A 19,772-nucleotide genomic window follows, 5' to 3' on the forward strand; every position below is an offset into this window, starting at 1 on the left:
CATGGTGGTTTAGTGATTAGCATGTTTGCCTCACACCTACAGGGTCGGGGGTTTGATTCCCTGTGTGTGCAGACTTTACATGTTCTTCCAGTGCTTCGGGGGTTTCCTCTGGGTACTCCAGGCCAAAGACATGTGTTGTAGGCTGATTGGCATCTCTAAATTGTAGATCTCACACTTTGGGGCAATTTAGCCACCTGCATGTTTTTAGTAGGTGGGAGGAAACTGGAGAACCCTGAGGAAACCCATGCAGACACAGTGATACTGCTACTGCTACTACTACTAATTTATAGTGTATCATTGTGTATTAAGCATCTGAAGCAAATTAAGGGGAAAAAAGGCGCAGTAGTGAAGTGTAAAGTGGGCACCATGGCTCTGCTCGGCTGTTTACGTCACGTTACGTCACGTTACGTCATCCGTAGAGCATTTATTTGAAAAAAAAAAAAACCCACAAAAAACAGCTGCGGCCACATTTTATATCAGCGCTCTAAATTAAAATATAATTTGTCACCTGATCTCGAGATATGCATGTATACAGAATGCTGTATTTATCCACTAACCTACTGTACGTTTTAAAAGACTTTTATTTTGTATGTTCGTAAACCGGAAGCGTTTATACTGTGCTACATTTTCAAAATAGGCACACATTTATTAACGTTTCATTTGCGCTAGTGTTTAAAAAAAATATGGCTTCTACGAAAGAAATATTACAGATGGACCTGTACGGTTTACTAGGAATTGAAGGAACAGCGACAGCCAAAGAGGTGCAGTAAAAAAGCCCGAAATGATTATTAAGACTCGTGGTAGTGAGTTAGCCAGCAGTGTCCTGGTGTAGGAAATGACTGAAACACTGTTACAGGGATTTAATAATAAATCAACAGCTGGCAGAAAATTAAACACTAAATGCTGTGTTAGGAGGAGAGCTCAGGGCTGTTCCAGACTGGATCACTGCTCTGAGTTATTACTGTTTCTCTGCTGACACACTCTTCAACTTTCATGCATTTAGGCTCATGTTTATATCTTCATACATGGCAATAATTAAGTAGATCCTGGCTAATTATTATTATTTTTTTTAAACTGAAGGCAAGACTTATGATTTATTTCTGTTTTTTGTAATAGTGAGTATGTATTACTTTTATATTGTGCCAATAAATAGCCAATTACAGCACACTCTGAGAAATAAAGGTACCAGACTGTACATTTCCTTGATCTAGATATTACAGTTACAGAAGATTTACCTTTGTAGTATAATCCAAGCCACATGTTCTGTACCTTTAGTATTTATCTTTCACGACAAATAATTTACAGTTTAGTTGTTGGATCTTAAGGACCGCTGATGTACCCTTAAAGCTGTGCTATAAAATAATTAGGTAAAAATGTCCCACTGCAGTGACAAGAGACAGTACTGTTTGGTACCTTTGTGTCTGAGAGTGCAGTGGCTCTGAAACATCTGGCAGCTAAGAACTCCTTTATCCTTCTTCAATACAAACAAACAGACCCTCAGGCTGTGATACAGCTATTCACACATTAGGCACATTATTTGTATATAATTGTTTCTTTCATTTAGATTTTTATTTATATTTATTGGATCCCACACAACCCAACACTGTTAATGCATTTTGTAGAACAAGAAACCTCTCAGTTGCATGTTCCGATATTTCTGATCACTTACAAAATAGGTGGGTTCAAATGAAAGGTGCCATGTTCTAAGCTGTTTAACGCATCTTGATGTGAATATTAGGAAATGAAAGCTGAAACTCTGATCTATCATTGCATATTCATCTTTTGATCTTATCACTGATTAGTTCAGTGTGTTCTGATCTGCTGTGTTATTAGGCCATTTAAACATTTAAAAACTTGTTCCGCAGATGTTTTGACAGCTGGTATCGGATCACAAACTGAACTAATTAGGGTTATGTCTAATTCACTGTGGCATGCAACTATTCAGCTACTTCTACTACATCGAAGCGAGACCTTCACTGTGTGAGGAAATCATGTGTAGCTAGCGAGGTTTTAAACATCTTTAGGCAGACTGAATGTTTTTACCTCTGCGTTTGTTAAATTGGCTCCTTACCCAACATGATCTTTGCAGAAAGGTAGACAGGAGGGAATAAAACCTTTCCACATTCCACACCATTAAAGGTGTCGAAATACATTATTAACTTAATTGTGTTCATAACCTGATTTTTAGACTTTTTTCTGTTTGAAAGACTCTATCAGCAGTGACATCCGACTGGTTTTCCCAGACTGCCGCACACATGCCAAGAACAATAACAATCATGTAACTACATAGAAAAAGTTTTAGGACATCAGTCAGTTCTTATTCATCAAGTTCGTGCTGTTTTTTTTCAGAGATGATGTACGTATTTAGGTTATTGGGCCTACACATAAATAGCAGGTAGACCACTGCATGTCTCAGGTTATTAGTTTATAAGAAGAAGGCATGCTTCCTAATAAAGAAGATGGTTCTGAAATATCTGTATGGCTGTATTACCTGTATGTAAGCTTTATATTCAACCTAGAGCCTTGTTAAAATCTTAAATAGAGATGTACCAGATGAAACAGCCGAGAGCTTGTTAGATGCAACAGCGGAGGTGGGATGGAGATGGCCTTTAAAAGGGTTTTATGTTCAAGAACTGTGTTTTCAGTCAAGATCAGCCGTGTTCACTGCATAAAATTCATCAGGCGGTCAGATCAGTGCATGTTTAGTGCTACGTCCACAGGTGGCACTCTTGTACAGCGTAACTCAGAGTGTGAAAAGTCCACATTTGCAGTTCTTGCGTGCCTGGCGCGTGATCAGAATGATGTAGTGCAGTAGTTCTCAAACATTTTTTTTTGGCTACAGTACCCCCTTAAAATGATCTTTTAATCCAAGTAGCACTTTGCTTTACTAGAAATATATCTGAAGCTATAACAGAGCATTCTTTGCAGCAGTTAACCATATGTTGCAGATCACAATATAAAGAAATGTATTATTTAATAACAGATAGTGAGACAGTTTGATGTAAATCCCATTTCATATATTTCCATTTTGGTAACATTTTAAGTGCTCCTGTATTCCACTTGTCCATTTTGCTTTGGCACATCCTTTTAATTATTAGGTTCAACCCTATGACAAAATACAGCTGGTTCTGGTGCTTAGAAATTCATACTTAATTACTTGTTAAATCCATTTTAATCATATCATTAGATGTGACAGTTTTCCTCTTCTGTTAAGTCTCCTTTGTAGTACCTCCTTGGTGCTTGAAACACTGATGTAGACTATCCAATGCCAATATCACCTGTGCTATATCATCATATAGCTTGATATGGTAATGATATAGAATGTACTTTCAGAAATGCCCAATCTGACTGATCATTTGTTATGTAATGGTCTGTACAATAGATAAAAACTAGGGGTGTAACGATACACAAAGTTCATATTTGATACAGTGGTGTCTCCATACGATGCATTTTCGATACATGCATTGCTTGAATATGTGTCTTGAGTTTCTATTTTTAATTGATTAAAACATTCATTGTTATAAAAGTGCATTAATTTAATGCTTAATTATGATAGTATTTGTGTGATCCATTCAGACTCATAGCAGCGTATAACAAAACAAAAACTGGGCATTAGAATGGAATTTATTAGATGTACTTTTTTGATCCCGAAGGAGAAATTTGGAAAAAATATTGTCAAACGCCACACAGTCCCCCGAGCTCGGGGTCGAACCCACAACCTTAGGTCTCTAAGCCGTAACTATTCCACTGTATCAACTAGTTTCTGTTAAGGAGCTCCCTGATGTATAGTATGTATGCCTAGTAATGCATTTTGACATATGAGTAAAATCAGTTGTGATCTCGAGAAAGCAACTTTTGTTATCTTAAGATCACAAGAAAAAAAAAAGGAAATAATACATGGTCTTTGTGGACTTCTGTACCTTTACGCCATGATGATTTCTATCCTGATTGGGGTGGTGTCTTCCAGGTTGTCCGTGTCCCCATTCACAGGACACGAGGGCTCGCTGAATGGTTTGATGTGTGTGAAAATGATGTAAATCCTATGCTATGACCACCACAGTCATGCCATAATTCAGGCAGTATCTTGTGGCATCCATGCCAAGGTGCAGTGAAGCTCTTCTTGTGGTGTGCGGTAGCCCAACATCTTGCTAAGACACTGTTTTGATGTAGGTTTTTTCCTTTACATTCACCTGTCTGTACAATATAGCAAATTCCTCTCAGTTCTCCTCTCTCGTTTTTTCATTTTCTCTCTGGAAAACTGAAAGGAAAAAATCATTACATTTGACTGACACAAAACACTGAGTAAATGTTAAACAAACATTTTTCTTACAGGAATCTTGACCATAGCAACTTTTGAACAATTAAGCCTATGCATTATACACAACAACAGTTTGTTTGGTTTTAGGCTATTTTAAATGATGCAGAGTATTTGGTGAATATGATTTAGATGTTATAGAATATGCAATGTATTAAAACAAGTGCATTACAACCAGCACTTCTCAGAGCTGTTCTGTTCTAGAAAATTAGTCAAAACCATCTGATCAATCAGAATCAAGGACACTGCCATAGTATAAGTACATTTAGCCTGTATTTCAATATGACTGTGTTCATATTGAATATTGAACAGTACGCTTTATGAATATTTCAAAGTACGTTTACATAATATTTAGATTTAGATAGTACTGAGGAACATGGTGCAAGATGAGCGTGCCTCTCAGGTAATATTACTAGCTAGCATTGGTTAGCATCAGCTGGCTATGTTCATCAGTACTAGAACTAACCCTGACCTTTATTACGTTGTGTGCAAACACATCTTACAGATTTGTTACAGAATGTTACTGAATTAACCAATTTGCAAATTGGGCAAAAGGCTTCCTGGAAGTTTGATTCTCATCTCTGTACAAGAAGAATTGGTGCATATCTTCCATCTTGGCAACATGCTGGAAGACATTTGCACTTTTTTCACCTTCTTTGCACTCGGTCAGTATGTCGATCCCTCAGCAAGTGCTCAGAAACTCAATGTTGAAAGCTCAGCTCCGGAGGCTCGAGCTGACAGGAAATCAAATTAGCCCTCTCGTCTTATGGGTTTTAATTTGAACCCAGGGTAAACTTATCGGCTGTTCTCTTTTTGAACCTTATCTCAAGAGTGAAAGAGCTCAGAGTAAACTCAGATATGGATCATACCTCATGGGAAAAGCTGTTTTCCCTTGGCTAATTTTTTCCCCCAGAAGAGCGCAACAGCGTGGTGGATTAGAGACAAGGTAAAGAGCATAGAAGAAAGGGAAGTGTGTCTCGACGTGCCTCTGCTGTCTAAATTCCCAGGTCAAGGCCAGCAAACGATAATGATGTTTAGCTTCGGAAAGCCAACCGACTGAACCATGACTTGTTGGATTATTAGGATAAAGGCACATGTGTGTTTGCTCTTGCCAGACTCAGGGAGGGGGGTCCTTAGCTCTCCAACATAGTTGTGTTTCCTTTCAGAAAGTTTCAGTGCTACACAGAAAGGACATAGACAACACAAGGGCTGTAGGTATATGCTGATAATCAGTTATATGATATACAATAATATGCACACATGACCAGTTCAAAATACCACTGTTAGGTTAGGATGATGGTCACAGAGCTAACCCTGTTTACAAATCATGTCAATGGATGAAAATATGTTGAATATGATACTGATTCAGCACTTAAGGCAAATATCAGATAGAACAATTCTCAGTATCAGATGGTGCATCTCTATTTTCACAACTGTAAAAAATTTTAAATACAGTTCACTGTTTTGAAACCCTTTATATATCTATCTAAGGAAAAATACAAAAATCGAAGGAAACATTCATTCATGTGAATGGGAAAGGACAAAAGAGCACGACCTGTACTCCTGCAGTACTGGAGGCATGTGTGCGCTAATAAAAAAAAAAAAAAAAGGATGTATAGAAAACACTTTTTAATTTAGCTCATTCTTTACTGTTCAAATCAGTATAACACTGCGCTCTTTGAATCACATCACACACTACTATTACCTCTCCCTTGTCTACAGAGGCTGAGAGATATAGAGAATAGCACACATCCAAACATACAAATCCAACAAACAACATTATCACAAGAAAAAACCCAAATCCAACAGCATTTAGGGAAACGACAACGGAAACGTTTTTCAGAGTGAGTAGAGAAAGTGACAAGCCTGTTCATTGTCAGTTTTTTTTGTTTTGTTTTGTTAGATAGTGTTTTTGGATTTTGTTTGATTTTGTAGTGCTGCATCGTTCGGGCAATCGTGCCTTTCAGTCATAGCTAATTGAAGAACATTTCTGAATTTTAGTGTCACTCTGAATCCTACTTTCCGCTACTGATTTTGTTCTTAGTTGGCTTTGCCTTTTCTCCCTAGCAGTAAAAGCAGCTTAATCGAAAGCATGTTGTCATTAACGTCACAAACAATTGGATAATATGTGCAATCTAAATTGTTTAAAACTACTGGAGGTTCACTCCAGGTTGACTTTAAAAGCTTGATTGCAGCTTCACTTTCATAATGTGTATAAAAAGAGGAAATTACGATATTCTCAATACTCAGTCTGGTTTATTTAAAATCTTAGCAAAGGGCCTAAGTTATGAATGGCTTTTATTTGTGTGTGTGTGTGTATATGTGTGTTTGTGTGTCTGTTTTTATATCGTTTTGGGGACCAAATGTCCCCACATGGATAGAAATAAATGACAATTTTGATCTTGAGGGAACATTTGGCTGGTTCCCATGAGGAAAAAATTATGCTTAGTATTTACAAAAACTGCACCATTCATTTATCATAGTTTTGGCTACTGGGGTTAGAGTTGGGTGTAGGCATAGCTTTAAATAGCTGCATTAATAATTATGACAGTGGAAGGTCCTCACAAGGACAGTAAGACAAACATGTGTGTGTGAGTATAATGTTTTTTTTGTGTCAAACCCACTTTAACTTGCATCCTTTGAGGTTAAACATGAAGTGCATAAAAACACTCAGTAGTAATATTCAGCAGGCTCAAGTCATTATAAACCTGTGGTGAACTTTTATTACCATCTTTTCCCCCCCTAATTTCTAGTATATTTCATATTGTGTTTTCCTGTGACTGTCACCCCTTTCCGTGATTCCTCCCCCTTATACATGTTAGTTCTGTGCTGTTCTTGCTAGTAACGGCATGAATAACAATAGAGTCTGAAATTTTATCATGATCTTGTTTGCCAAGAAGCATACAGTGGCTTGGACAAGTCCCAAGAAAAGCAGTCCCTTAGTTTTCTGAAACATAGTAAGACATGAACATACTATTCAAAGTAGAAGGATGTGGAGTGAAATTTGTGTTTCTTGAAAGAGAGTATTTGGTCGTGCTATGTTTGAATCACGCATAGTACAGTGTATTTTTGTAACCACAGCTGTGGCTTGCAAAATTATTCTTTTATTTAATCATCTTTTTCTTTATTTAGATCAAGAAAGCATACAGACAGAAAGCTTTATCCTGTCATCCAGACAAGAACCCAGATAATCCTAAGGCTGGTGAGTTGGTTTTGCATTTATACAAACACTTGCTGGCCATTTTAATAGGAACAGCTGTACACCTGCTTATTCATGCAATTATCCGATCAGTCAAAGTCAAAGTCTGCTTTATTGTCAATTCTGCCACATGTCAATCATGTGGCAGCAGTGCAATGCCAAAAATCATGCAAATGCATGATTAAGAGATTAAGAGATTAAGAGATAAGAGCTTGGGCACAGCATCAGTGAGCCTGATGGAAATAGATCAGGCGAAGTGTAATATAATGTAAAATAAGCTGACTCCACCAAAACGTAATAAAGTCTGGACACGATACCCTTAGATTGCTTCTGCCAAAATAAACATTAAAAAATCACTAATTGGGTGAGTGGGCAAAAGACATTGCCATGGGATACCATGTGCTTTTAGCAGTGACCTAAGCTGCAAGTAAAAGAAAAAGGAAGAATCCTGCAGGCCATGTTTTTTTCTTTAACATTTTTATTTTATTGACCAAACATGACCCCTCATCATTATAAATGTTCCTTAAGTAATGAATGCCCCAGTTTTTCCAACGAGCTTTAGAGATAGGTCTCCCACCAATTAGATGCCCCATATTGTGAAATGTAGGTGAAAAATGTGCCAACTACAGGAAATATTACAATGTGTACTAACGTCCATGTCTGTATAAGATGAGAGATGATATGATAAAAAAAACAACAAAAAAAAACTCTATGGATTGTTGTGCGTAAAAATCCCAAGAGATCAGCAGTTTCTGAAATATTCAAAACAGACAATCCGGCACCATCATCCATCTCTCAGTCAAAGTCACTGAGATCACATTTTCCCCTGTTTTGATGCTTGATGTGAAGATTTACTGAAGATGACATTGACCTGTATCTGCATGATTTTATGCGTTGTGCCACTGCCACATGATTAGCTGATTGGATAATTGCATGAATGACCAGGGATACTGGTGTTCCTATTAAAGTGGCCAGTGAATGTATATATATTTTTTAAAACTTTTACTCATTTGGCAGATTCTTTTACACAAAGCAATTTACAAGTGAGGAAGAATCCAATCATTGCACAAGTACTGTGCACTTTAAGGGTTAATGACTTTGCTCTGTGGCCCAGCAGTGGCTCTCTGGTACTCATGGGATCTCATGGGATCAGAACCACAGTTTATATACATTTTAAACAAAAATGCCTTTGTAGCAGGAAGTTTAGATTTAACAGAAAGTTTATGTTTCTGTTGTATAGTACTGTTTGTAGAAACACTCGGCCGTACCATTTTAGTTTTGTACTTTTCTTGCTAGTAGCAGCATGACTAACAGCAACTTAAAATCTTATCATGATATCATTTGCCATGATGCATTTGCCATCTTCATGGGAGAAAAGTTTTGGATAAATTCTAGACTCAAGGTAGCAGGAGCAAGTTTAGGCCAAATGTTCCTAGGTCAGTGCACAAATTGCAGAGCTTATTTATCTCCCTTAAGTCTACTGGAATCCTGAATAAAACGTAAACGATGGGCTTGGGGTTTTAATAAGATATTTCATGTGAAGGCTTATTCTTAGATTATGCATGAGCATAGTCTTAAGAGTCATCTTAGTGTGGCAACTACCTGTCAAATTGCTAGAAAGGCTGAACAAGTTATCATATTTTGGCATCCGATAGTGGAAACAAAGTAATGCCACCAGTTTGTCTATAAACTAAGTACTTTGTTTCTCTCACATTGCAGCCTCACTGAATAGCTCTCATGCTCCTGAGTAGCTTTATTGATTAAGGCACAGAGGGGGAATCAATCAGTACGAAAAAAGACATTAGCAAGTGAAAATATCTTGAATATAGTCAGGTTTATCTAGTATTTCCTATTATATGACTACAATAAACCAAATATAAGATTATTAAACCTCAAGATATTTTTGACTCATTTCAAGATTTAAATGGTCTTATTCTATTGGCAGATAATTCTATTTCTTTCTATGTTAAAAATGTGCAAAATTATCTGCCAATAGAACAAGCTTATTTCAAGCTTGAAATTAGTAAGAAAATTGGCTAGAACTAGGCTTAATCATCTTTAATTTGGTTTAGTGTACTCTTATAATGGGAAATGCTAGCTACATTTGACAATATTCAAGGTATTTCCACTTGCTAAAATGTAAATGTAATTTTTTTGCCATGATCAATTCGACAGCTAACCATGGCTACAGGTCATTGAGAGAAGGAAGACTTTAATTCTTCTTTCCCAGTCAGTTCAAAGTGACTAAGAAATCTGAAGTGTCTGTAAGGTCACAGAACTGAATTCATCTTGTGACTGACTGTGCTCTGACCAGTTGTGTATGCAATGGAGACTACACCCTCACCAAACCCAGATCGTATTCATCTTGTTCGTGATCGAGCACTTCCTTTACAAATGCTGCAGCTGCTATTGCTAGAGCAAAAGCCGAAGCAGCCAGGGTGCGCTTAATGTATGCAGATGAGGAGGAAAGAATGAAGGTGGAGAGAGCCAAATTGGAGGCAAAAAAAGGATAAAATGGTGTTAGCAAGAGAAACCGCTGCAGCAGTAGCCGAAGCTGAGGATCTAGAGGCAGGTTGACACCAATGACTATGGTAACCATGAGCGCCACGGAACAACTGTTAATGTTATGCAGTGGACAAGTGAATATGTTGAGCAGAACAATGTATGTGATATCACAAAGATGATGCTGAATTTTATCACACACTATCTACAAGAGGTTCAGCTAAGCCATCACAATTCACACCAGATATGCATCATCCTTATAGTAATGTGGTAAATAACCAGTGCAGATGGCAGACACAGTTCTCCCAATGCAGCCCTCTACCCTTCCCAACGTCAAGTTGTACACCAGTCTCCCCAACAAGATAACATGAACATTTCAGACTTTGTCAGATATTTTGCCCACTGTGAGCTGGTTAACACGATTCAGTGACCAATCAGAAAGCTTCAGAGCCTGGCAACGGTGCTTTCAAAACGCTGTAAGAGGTTTGAACTTGACACCCAGTGAAGAAATGGACTTGTTGGTCAAACGGTTGGGGAAAGAATCAGCTGAACACGCTAAATGCATGAGGTCAGTACACATTAAAAAGGGGTCTTGAGATGATATAGGGCATACTGGAAGAATGTTATGGTGCTCTAGAGGTTATTGAAAGAGCGCTTTTCAGATGTGTTGAGAATTTTCAAGCAAAGATTACTCAAAGCTTCATGAACTGAGTGATCTCCTTATGGAAGTAGAGTCAGCCAAAGTAGACAGATAACTTTCAGGCCAGTCAAACTTGGACACTGTTAGGGGCATCAATCCCATAGTTCAAAAGCTGCCATTTAATTTACAAGAAAAGTGGATATCATATGGATCTGGTTATAAAGAGAGACACAGTGTTTCATTTCCCCCCTTTGAGGTCTTAGTTGACTTCATCAGCCAACAAGCTAGAATTAGAAATGATCCAGGTTTCAAATTTTCAGCTCAAGCAGAGTTGCTTCTTAAAACAGACAAGGCCATTTGAAAGTCAAACAGGCCAAGAGAGGTCTCAGTTTACAAGACAGATGTGTCTTCCTCTGTTTCCTTCGACACAGACAGTCATGAAAGGAAAACTGAGGATGCTGAAAGACTTTGCCCCATTTACAAAAAACCTCACTTGCTGCGGAAATGCCGTGCCTTCTGTGAGAAGCCCTTGGAAGAACGCATTGCATATTTGAAAGAAAAGGGGGATCTGTTTTAAATGTTGCTTAGCCACATCACACACAGCTAAGACTTGAAGATATATGACCAAATGACCGAGTGTGGAAGTGAGAGACATATTTCTGCACTACACCCAGGACTAGCAACTAAAGTTCAAGAATCAGCTTCCTCACCAAAGGATGGCGGGGCGGACGATCCCATGCCACCTTCAGAAGTGGCCGCTCATTGCACTGAGGTTTGTGGAGGTGACCTTAGTAATAGATCATGCTCTAAAATCAGTTTGGCTAGAGTCTACCCCAATGGCCATCATGACAAAGCACTGAAGGTCTATGTGATCCTTGATGAGCAAAGTAACCAGCCATTAGCTTGTTCTGAGTTTTTTGATGCCTTTAAGGAAGATGGCCCAGTGTCTCCATATAGCCTAAGAACTTGTTCTGGAATGACAGAGACTACTGGTCGCAAAACATCTGGCTGCCAAATTGAGTTTATAGACGGAAAGGTGATCCTACCTCTACCAAGTTTACTGGAGTGTAATGACATTCCCAACAACAGCACAGAGATTCCCACATCTAGTGCTGCTCTCAATCACTCTCATCGTAGGCCAATAGCTCCATTCATTCCAGAGTTAGACCCAGATGCATCTATTATGATTCTTGTGGGTAGTGACATTATCAGAGTACGAGATCCACAAACAGGTGAATGGTTCTCATGATACTCCATATGCATAAAAGCTTGACCTAGGATGGGTGATAGTTGGCAATGTCTGTCTAAATGGCATTCACATGTCCACCACTGTGAGTAAATTCTTCACCAACTTGAAGGAACGATGCTCATTCATTTTTTGTTCCCTGTCTTAATGTTTTTCATGTGATGGAGAAGCACAGCAATTATCAGTGTAATAACAATGGAATGTGTCCTACAGAGCAACTTGTCTCACAATTACAAACGTGCTCAGCTAGGCAGTGAAGTGTTCAAGACGACATGTGACAATGACAAGGTGGCCCCGTCTATCAATGATTTGTCATTTCTTTGCATAATGGAACAAGGGCTTAAGAAAGACGAAGGTAACAGATGGGTGGCTCCATTACATTTTAAAGCTCCAAGGTGCAGACTCCCTGACATTAGATTTCAAGCCATGAAATGGTTTTCTACTTTGAGACATAATCTGGATAGAAACCTAGAGATGAACAGCATTTCTTAACCTTTATAGGAAAGGTATTCAGTAACAATCAGGCTGAAGAAGCTCCCTCTCTGAAAGAAGGTGAAGAGTGCTGGTATTTACCCCTCGCCCTAAGAAATCTGGGAACATCAGGGTGGTCTTTGATTCCAGTGCCCGTCATGAAGGCATCTCACTTAATGATGTTCTTTTGTCTGGGCTAGACTTAAACGACATCTTTCTTGGGATGCTTATGCGATTCCCTAAGGAAGCTGTGGCCATAACACCTGACACTGAACAGATGTTGTACTGTTTTCTAGTGAGAGAGGACGACCGCAATTTCCTGAGGTTCCTGTGATTCCATAATAATGACCCATTGGAAGACATCATTGAATATCGCATGCGGGTCCACGTGTTTGGGAACAGTCCCTCTCCAGCTGTGGTCATCTGTTGTCTCCGGCAATCTGTCAAAGATGGTGACCCTGAGGTCAAGCACTTTGTGAACCATGACTTCTACGTTGACGATGGTTTGAAGTTTCTTCCTACAGTAAAGGGTGTGGTGGACCTGCTCAAAAACACACAGAGCACTCTTGCTGGTTCTAGCTTAAGGCCTCACAAGATAGCTTCAAATAGCAAAGAAGTTCTAAAGGCTTTCCCATCCCATGATCATGCCACTGATCTCAAAGACTCCACACAGCTCAGCCTGAGATTGAATTGGAACCTGAAGTCTGACACCTTTACCTTCAAAATAGCCACTGAAGCAAAACTCTTTACTCCTCGAGGTGTCTTAAGAAGCAAAACTCTTTACTCATCGAGGTGCCTTATCCACAGGCAATAGCATCTTTTACCCCCTTAGCTTTGTTGCCCCAGTTACAATCCAAGGCAAGGTTACAATCCAAGGCAAGGCAATCCTGAGAAAGCTTATTAACCAGAATGGTGACTGAGACTCCCTCCTTCCCAAAGACATGGAAGAAAAGTGGTGATGCGTGGCGACGTTCACTTAAAGATTTAAGCAGGCTCCACATTCCAAGACACTACACAAACATATCACCTTTTAGAGCTAAATGAAGAGGGTTGTTTGTCTTCTCTGATGCATCAACAAAAGCAATAGCTGCTGTCACCTACCTTAGAGTGACAGGAACCAACCACGTTGGCTTCACAAGGTGAAAGGCAAAACTCAGTCCATGCTGAACAGACAATTCCCCGTCTTGAGTAGTGATGTACCCATAGATACCACTACTTACTTTACAGATAGTAAGGTAGTCCTAGGCTACCTCTATAATGAAACCAAAAGCTTATATGTATATGTTAGCAATCTAGTTCTTCGGATACACAGGTCTTCATGTCCAAATCAGTGGAAGTAGGTGTGCACAGATGAGAATCTGTTAGCCAAGGTTTCTGAAAGATAGCCCCCAGACTCTACCTGAAGAGAGCACAAATGAGCTTGTGGATCCTTCTTCAGATGCAGAGGTACGTCCTCAAGTATCCACATTAAACGCCACAATGATGAATAAGCAGCTTGGTGCACAGTGCTTCTCTAAATTCTCCAGTTGGAAGTCAGCGACTCATGCCATTGCACGTCTTCTCCATATATCTCATCAGTTCCATAAAAGTCCAATGACACAAACACCAGGTTGCAAAGGCTGGCACTACTGTTCCACAGCTCCATCAGTAAAAGAACTTTTGTTTGCCGAAAAGGCAGTCCAAGAGGAGACATAAGCTCAAGATTGTAAAAGTTTAGAAAAAAAAGGACAAGCTCTTAAAAAACAGCCCCCTTAAAGGCTTAGACCCTTTTGTAGAAGTAGGCGGCCTGCTAAGAGTAGGAGGTTGCCTAAGAGAAGCAGAGCTCCAGCTTGAAGAAAGAACGCCACTTATCATCCCTGGACAGCACCACATTGTGACACTTTTAGTGTCTTCGATATCATTCATGAGTGTGTCACATGCTGTAAACTCAGAGGGGAACCACAGACTCAAAAGATGGCCGACCTCCCAGCAGATCGTGTATCCACTAATCTTCCATTCACGAATGTGAGTCTAGATGTTTTTGGCCCGTGAACAGTGGCGGCAAGACGTACCAGAGGTGGCCATGCTCAGAGCAAAAGGTGGGCCCTAATATTCACCTACATGAGTGTGAGAGCAGTGCATGTAGAGCTCATCGAATTCCTTGATACATCTAGCTTCATCGACGCCCTGCGGTGTTTTCTTGCTATTCGAGGGCTCATGCAGCTCATCCGCTCAGACAGGGGAACAAAATTTGTCAGTGCTTGTAAGGAGCTTAACATTCCCTCCAACACTGACAGTACCTCTGTTGAGAAGTTCCTCTTGGATCAGGGCTGTATCTGGCAGTCTAACCTGCCTCATGTGTGTCATATGGGTGGTTCCTGGGAGAGGATGATTGGACTCACTAGAAGGATTCTGGATGCAATGTTTCAGCAGCTTAGACCTTCAGAGCTGACACATGAGGCACTTTCCACTCTAATAGTAGAGGTTGCTGCTGTCATCAATGCCAGACCTCTTGTCCCAGTGTCTACTGACCCAGATGACTCATGCATAATTGCACCCAACACACTCCTAACCCAAAAGCTGACAATTATTCTAGCCCCAGTTGGTGATTGGGCTAGAAAACGTCATAAACAGCAGTGGCGGCAGGTTCAAACTTGGAATAAATGGAAAAAGCAGTACCTAAACTTTTTACAACCAAGGAGAAAGTGGCCCTCTACTAAGCCTAACCTTGAACCAGGAAGCATTGTCCTCCTGAAGGACGTACAGTGGAAAAGGAATGAATGATCTTCCCAAGTAAAGACAACAAAGTCTGTAAGGTAGAAATCAAGGTCTATAAAAGGGAAGGCCCAAAGGTTTTCATACTGCCTGAGGGAGCTTAGCTAACTGTCAAACTACTAAGGCAGTGTTCAGGACAGTAAACTGATGCTATTATTATTCTGATGTCGCTCAGTGTAGATATTATTTACTGTGTACTTACCTATACTGTCTTGCATTCATGCTTGTCTGACATTGTCACACCATAAGCACCACTGTAAAAGTGTATATGGATGGGATGATAATAAAATGTACATAAAATGGAGGAATGATTAAGGGTTGTCAGGTGGTCCTCCAAGATGCTGAGCGAGCAATACATTGCGCATCCTTTTACATTTACTTTTGTTCATTTGGGAGATGCTTTTATCTCAGGCGACTTACAGTCAAACTGAACAGATAAGAGTTAAGGGCCGAGCAACACTGACAGCTTGGCAGTACTGGATTCAAACTCATAACCCAGTAGTTCAGAGCTCTAACTGCTGAGCCACCACTGCCCTGTAAGCTAGATAACAGTTAATCTAGTTGGCAACCCAAACAAGAAACTATATTTGATCACTTATAATGGAGGACGTGTGGCTCTTCAAAAAGCCTTGTGTTTTCAACATTGTACTATTTTAAAGCATATGGAGCCATTCCAACATATTTAGGTTGAGTTAATCCTGCCTTTAACCCAGGCATCATTCTCACAAAGGCCTGTGGCTAATGTGGTTAGTGGTTCAGACAAATCCAGGCAGTTTCTCTCATATCTCCACACCACGGGTCCCTTGGGACAGTCCTGAAAACATAACTCAACAGGCCTGGAATTGTAATTCAGCATTCGAAGACGTGAATCTGCACCTTGGACAAGGAAGCTGCGCGGCATGGTTTTGATTGAGGCTTCTGCGGTCTCTGGACGCCGCGGCTGAATCCTGATTAAGTCAGCAAACGAGGGGGTAATGGGGGTTCAGAGCCCAACGGGATGGGGCTGGCTTTCCCAGAAACGAAAACCAAGAAGGCTGCTGAGAATGCGGCCTCAGATGCATGTCATTTACGTTCTCACACGATAAGGGGAAGCCACGAAGGGGGCAGAAAGGAGGGGAGACAAGGTTCTCTTGTGGACACCCCCATGAACTGACTCTCAAAATTCACCTAGGTAATATAACATGAATAGCTGTGATTCACATAATTTCAATTAATAATTTTTTATATTATATTCTATTATTCTAGTACGATCCTACCAATAGTGACTCTTAGGTACATCTTGAAGACCATATTGGTGCACTTTTGCCAAATGTAGCACATCTCTTATGCAATTTGTCAGCTCCATCTACCTCATCCATCAGGGGAAAGACATCACCACAGGACCACTACTACTGCTGAACAGAAATTAAGGTGGTGGACTGTTCTTAACACAACAGTGACACTAACATGGTGGTGGTGGTGTGTAATTGGTTCAAATGTAAGATAAGAGAATCCTTTATTTGTCCTCCAATGTCTCAAATATAGTCTCTAACTGTATAACCATAATGTAGGTGTGTGGAAAAGTGGACACTAATTGATGATATACTACTGATATACACACAACACACACACACCATTCCTACCATTGCATTCCTATGTCAGTGTCATTGCTGTGCTATGAACAATTCACCACCAAAATAGTATCTGCTCCATGCTGGTCCTATGCTGGTCCCTTTCTACTCATTCCTAGATTGGCTATAGTCAGTTATTACATACACACAACACAGTGAACTATGTGGTAGATTGTACACATTCAAAGCCAATTAATGAAATATACAAAGGAATCATGCAGATAGGTAGAATGCTGTTTTTAGTTCTCTTAGTGTTAAAGAGGGGATTAGTGTCAGGTAGACAAGAACCATAATGCGTTTTGACAGCTTGTGGAAACAAATAAGCCTGCCCCTAGTTCATGACGATGTCACAGTCTGAATTGTCTAAATTCAGACATGATTAAAGTAAGAGATGGGTCGTTGACAACTAAGGATTTCAAAATATAAAAATCAAGCATATATTTGGCAATTTGGCAAAAGTCTTAGGCGTGTGCAAGGAAATGCTGAATGCAAGATGCTTCAGAAATAATGAAGTTAAACGTTTCTACATAAGGAAGTACTATACAGAGCAGTAAACAGTAATAAACTAAACAAAGTCAATATTTGGTGTGACAACTCTTTGCTTTTTAAAAAAACATCAGCAGTCTTGGGTCAGTCTGTGTGGTTTTATAAGGAAATTAGGAAATTAGTTGGTAAGTTGTACTGAGCATCTTGGAGAATGTGCCACAGTTCTTCTGGAGACTTTGACTTTCATGCTTGCTTCTTATTTTTGCAGCAAAATGCAGAAGCCTTCATCATATATATGTTTGTGTGTGTGTGTATATATATATATATATATATATATATATATATATATATATATATATACATATACATATACATATATACATACACACACACATTATATATATATATATATATATGTATATATATATATATATATATATATATATATATATATATATATGTGTGTGTATGTATGTATGTGTGTGTGTGTGTGTGTATATATATATTTTTTTAATCTGAGTGGGCTGTTATGCTGCTTTTTTTACTGACATATAAACATTTTTCGGTAACATTAAAATTTTTTTTTTTTTTGGAAAAGTAATATTTGGAAAAATAAGTGTGTTTGTATTAACTCTAATGCAGTCATAAAATAAACATCAATAACCAAATCTGTACTAAAATGGTGTCTAAGACGTTTGCACAGGTCTGTATATTTATATAAAAACATGCAGTTATATGAATGTGACAGTGCTTCACTCCTCAAGTATTTCCTTAATATGCTTAGAATTTTGACAAAGCATTACAAGTACAGTATGATATGTAGAAAAACATGCATGCATTATTTATGAATTTCTGTAAGTCATGAACTTATATTTATGCCCACTAACTGCACTGCCTCCCTGTTCATGCACTTCACAGGCTTTGTTTTCACTTTGAAACCCATAAAACTGAAAAGAAAGCAAGACAAGTATCCACTTCAGCATACTGTATCAGTGATTAATATTTCAGCCACAGAGCTTAGATGTTTCATTTCTCATTTTAAAAGTGTTATTGTAATTATTGGTTACGCCGCATGATGGGTGGTCACACCAAATGATGAGAAACATGTAAAGTTTAACACGGGTGAATGTTTTCCAAATTTTAATGAAAACTTACAAATCTTCTAGATGTTTCCACGGATCACTGACTAGATTAATATTTCGTAACAACTTCGGACAGCTTTTTTAGTGAATTAGGGAAGACCTATAAATGTAAGTGCTTTGCAGTTTTGGTCAGTAATGCATTATTGAAATGATGCCAAATATGTCAAAATAAAAATATAAAAGGATTTAGAACAATTTCAGACAAGTTTTCAGAATTACACTAAAAGTCTTAATAATACCATAATTTTTTAATTACAAATTTTGTTATAGATGTTTATTTTATGACTTTTGCATTAATGCAGTAGTACAAAAACATTTTAGATTTGCAAACATTACTTTTCAACAGAAAACTAAATGTTAGAGAAATGTCTGTATGTCAGTAAAGAAAGTAACACATTACATAATACACTATTTTCAGACCAAACACAAGGCTAAGGAAGGCTGTCAGGTTTTACCTCCATAAACAGAAGCAAGTGTGACAGTGTGAGTCTTCAGAAGAGATGTGGCAGATTCTCCAAGCTGCTCAGCAATACCTACCAACTAATTTCCTTATAAAACTACCTAAAAAGTACCTGAGACAACTGATGCATTTTGAAAGAGCAAAGGGTTGTCACACCAAATATTGACTTTGTGTAGTTTATTACTGTTTACTGCTCTGTGTAGTATATTTTATGTAGAAATGTTTTGTTTATTTTGATTATTTATGATTATTTATGATTATTTATGAAGGCATCATTGCTTTACAGCATTTCTTTGCATGTGCCTAAGACTTTTGCACAGTACTATATATGAGAGGCGCTAGATATGCATTATGTCTTATGCATGAAATTTTTTTTAAAATGCAAAAAAAGACCGTCAGATCATCAACCTAACATTTCAGATCATGCATTTGTCACGTTGCAATAGTTTCACTGGGGATAATAATGCCTGCATAACACATCATTTTTTTCAAGACAGTATATTAAGGGTTTTGTTTTTTTATACCACTATGCTGTTGACTTCTGATCATTCAGAAGGTGTTGATTCATCTTCTATAACAGCAGGTCTGAAAGTATTTCCGGCTGAAAGGCAAATCACAGGTTTCTATTATTGCGCTCATTTGACTACATTGTCGTTTTTGTACTAACAACTTAGACAGGGACTTGTAAGTAGGACAAGCCACATAAATTTAAACACAGATTTAAAAAAGTAAACTTTGACATGGTTATATTCTCAGTGAGAAGATATTTCTTTAGAAGACTTTTCTTGTGTCAGTGCTTTGTAACAGTTAGAGGTAAGGACATTCCTTTAAGTTTTCTGACACAAAAAAGTTATATTTAGGTTGAGAGAGAGAATTTAAAAGAAGCTGGTGAGGGAACAACTGTTTATAGCTGTTATAATGTAAGTGATTGGTTTCACAGACATTTT

General features: G+C 38.6%; 1 protein-coding gene across 1 annotated transcript in view; it reads left to right on the forward strand.

Moving 5' to 3' along the window:
* The first annotated feature begins 576 nt into the window (after positions 1–576).
* Positions 577–19,772, forward strand: part of dnajc17 (DnaJ (Hsp40) homolog, subfamily C, member 17) — a 51,084-nt gene continuing 31,888 nt past the window's right edge. The window contains exons 1-2 of the mRNA XM_026918653.3: positions 577–761; positions 7,448–7,517. Coding sequence (XP_026774454.2) covers positions 684–761; positions 7,448–7,517 — 148 coding nt within the window. The 5' untranslated portion in view covers positions 577–683. The remainder of the gene's footprint in view (positions 762–7,447; positions 7,518–19,772) is intronic.

The sequence above is a fragment of the Pangasianodon hypophthalmus genome, chromosome 10, assembly GCF_027358585.1.
Source record: "Pangasianodon hypophthalmus isolate fPanHyp1 chromosome 10, fPanHyp1.pri, whole genome shotgun sequence".
Taxonomy (NCBI): domain Eukaryota; kingdom Metazoa; phylum Chordata; class Actinopteri; order Siluriformes; family Pangasiidae; genus Pangasianodon; species Pangasianodon hypophthalmus.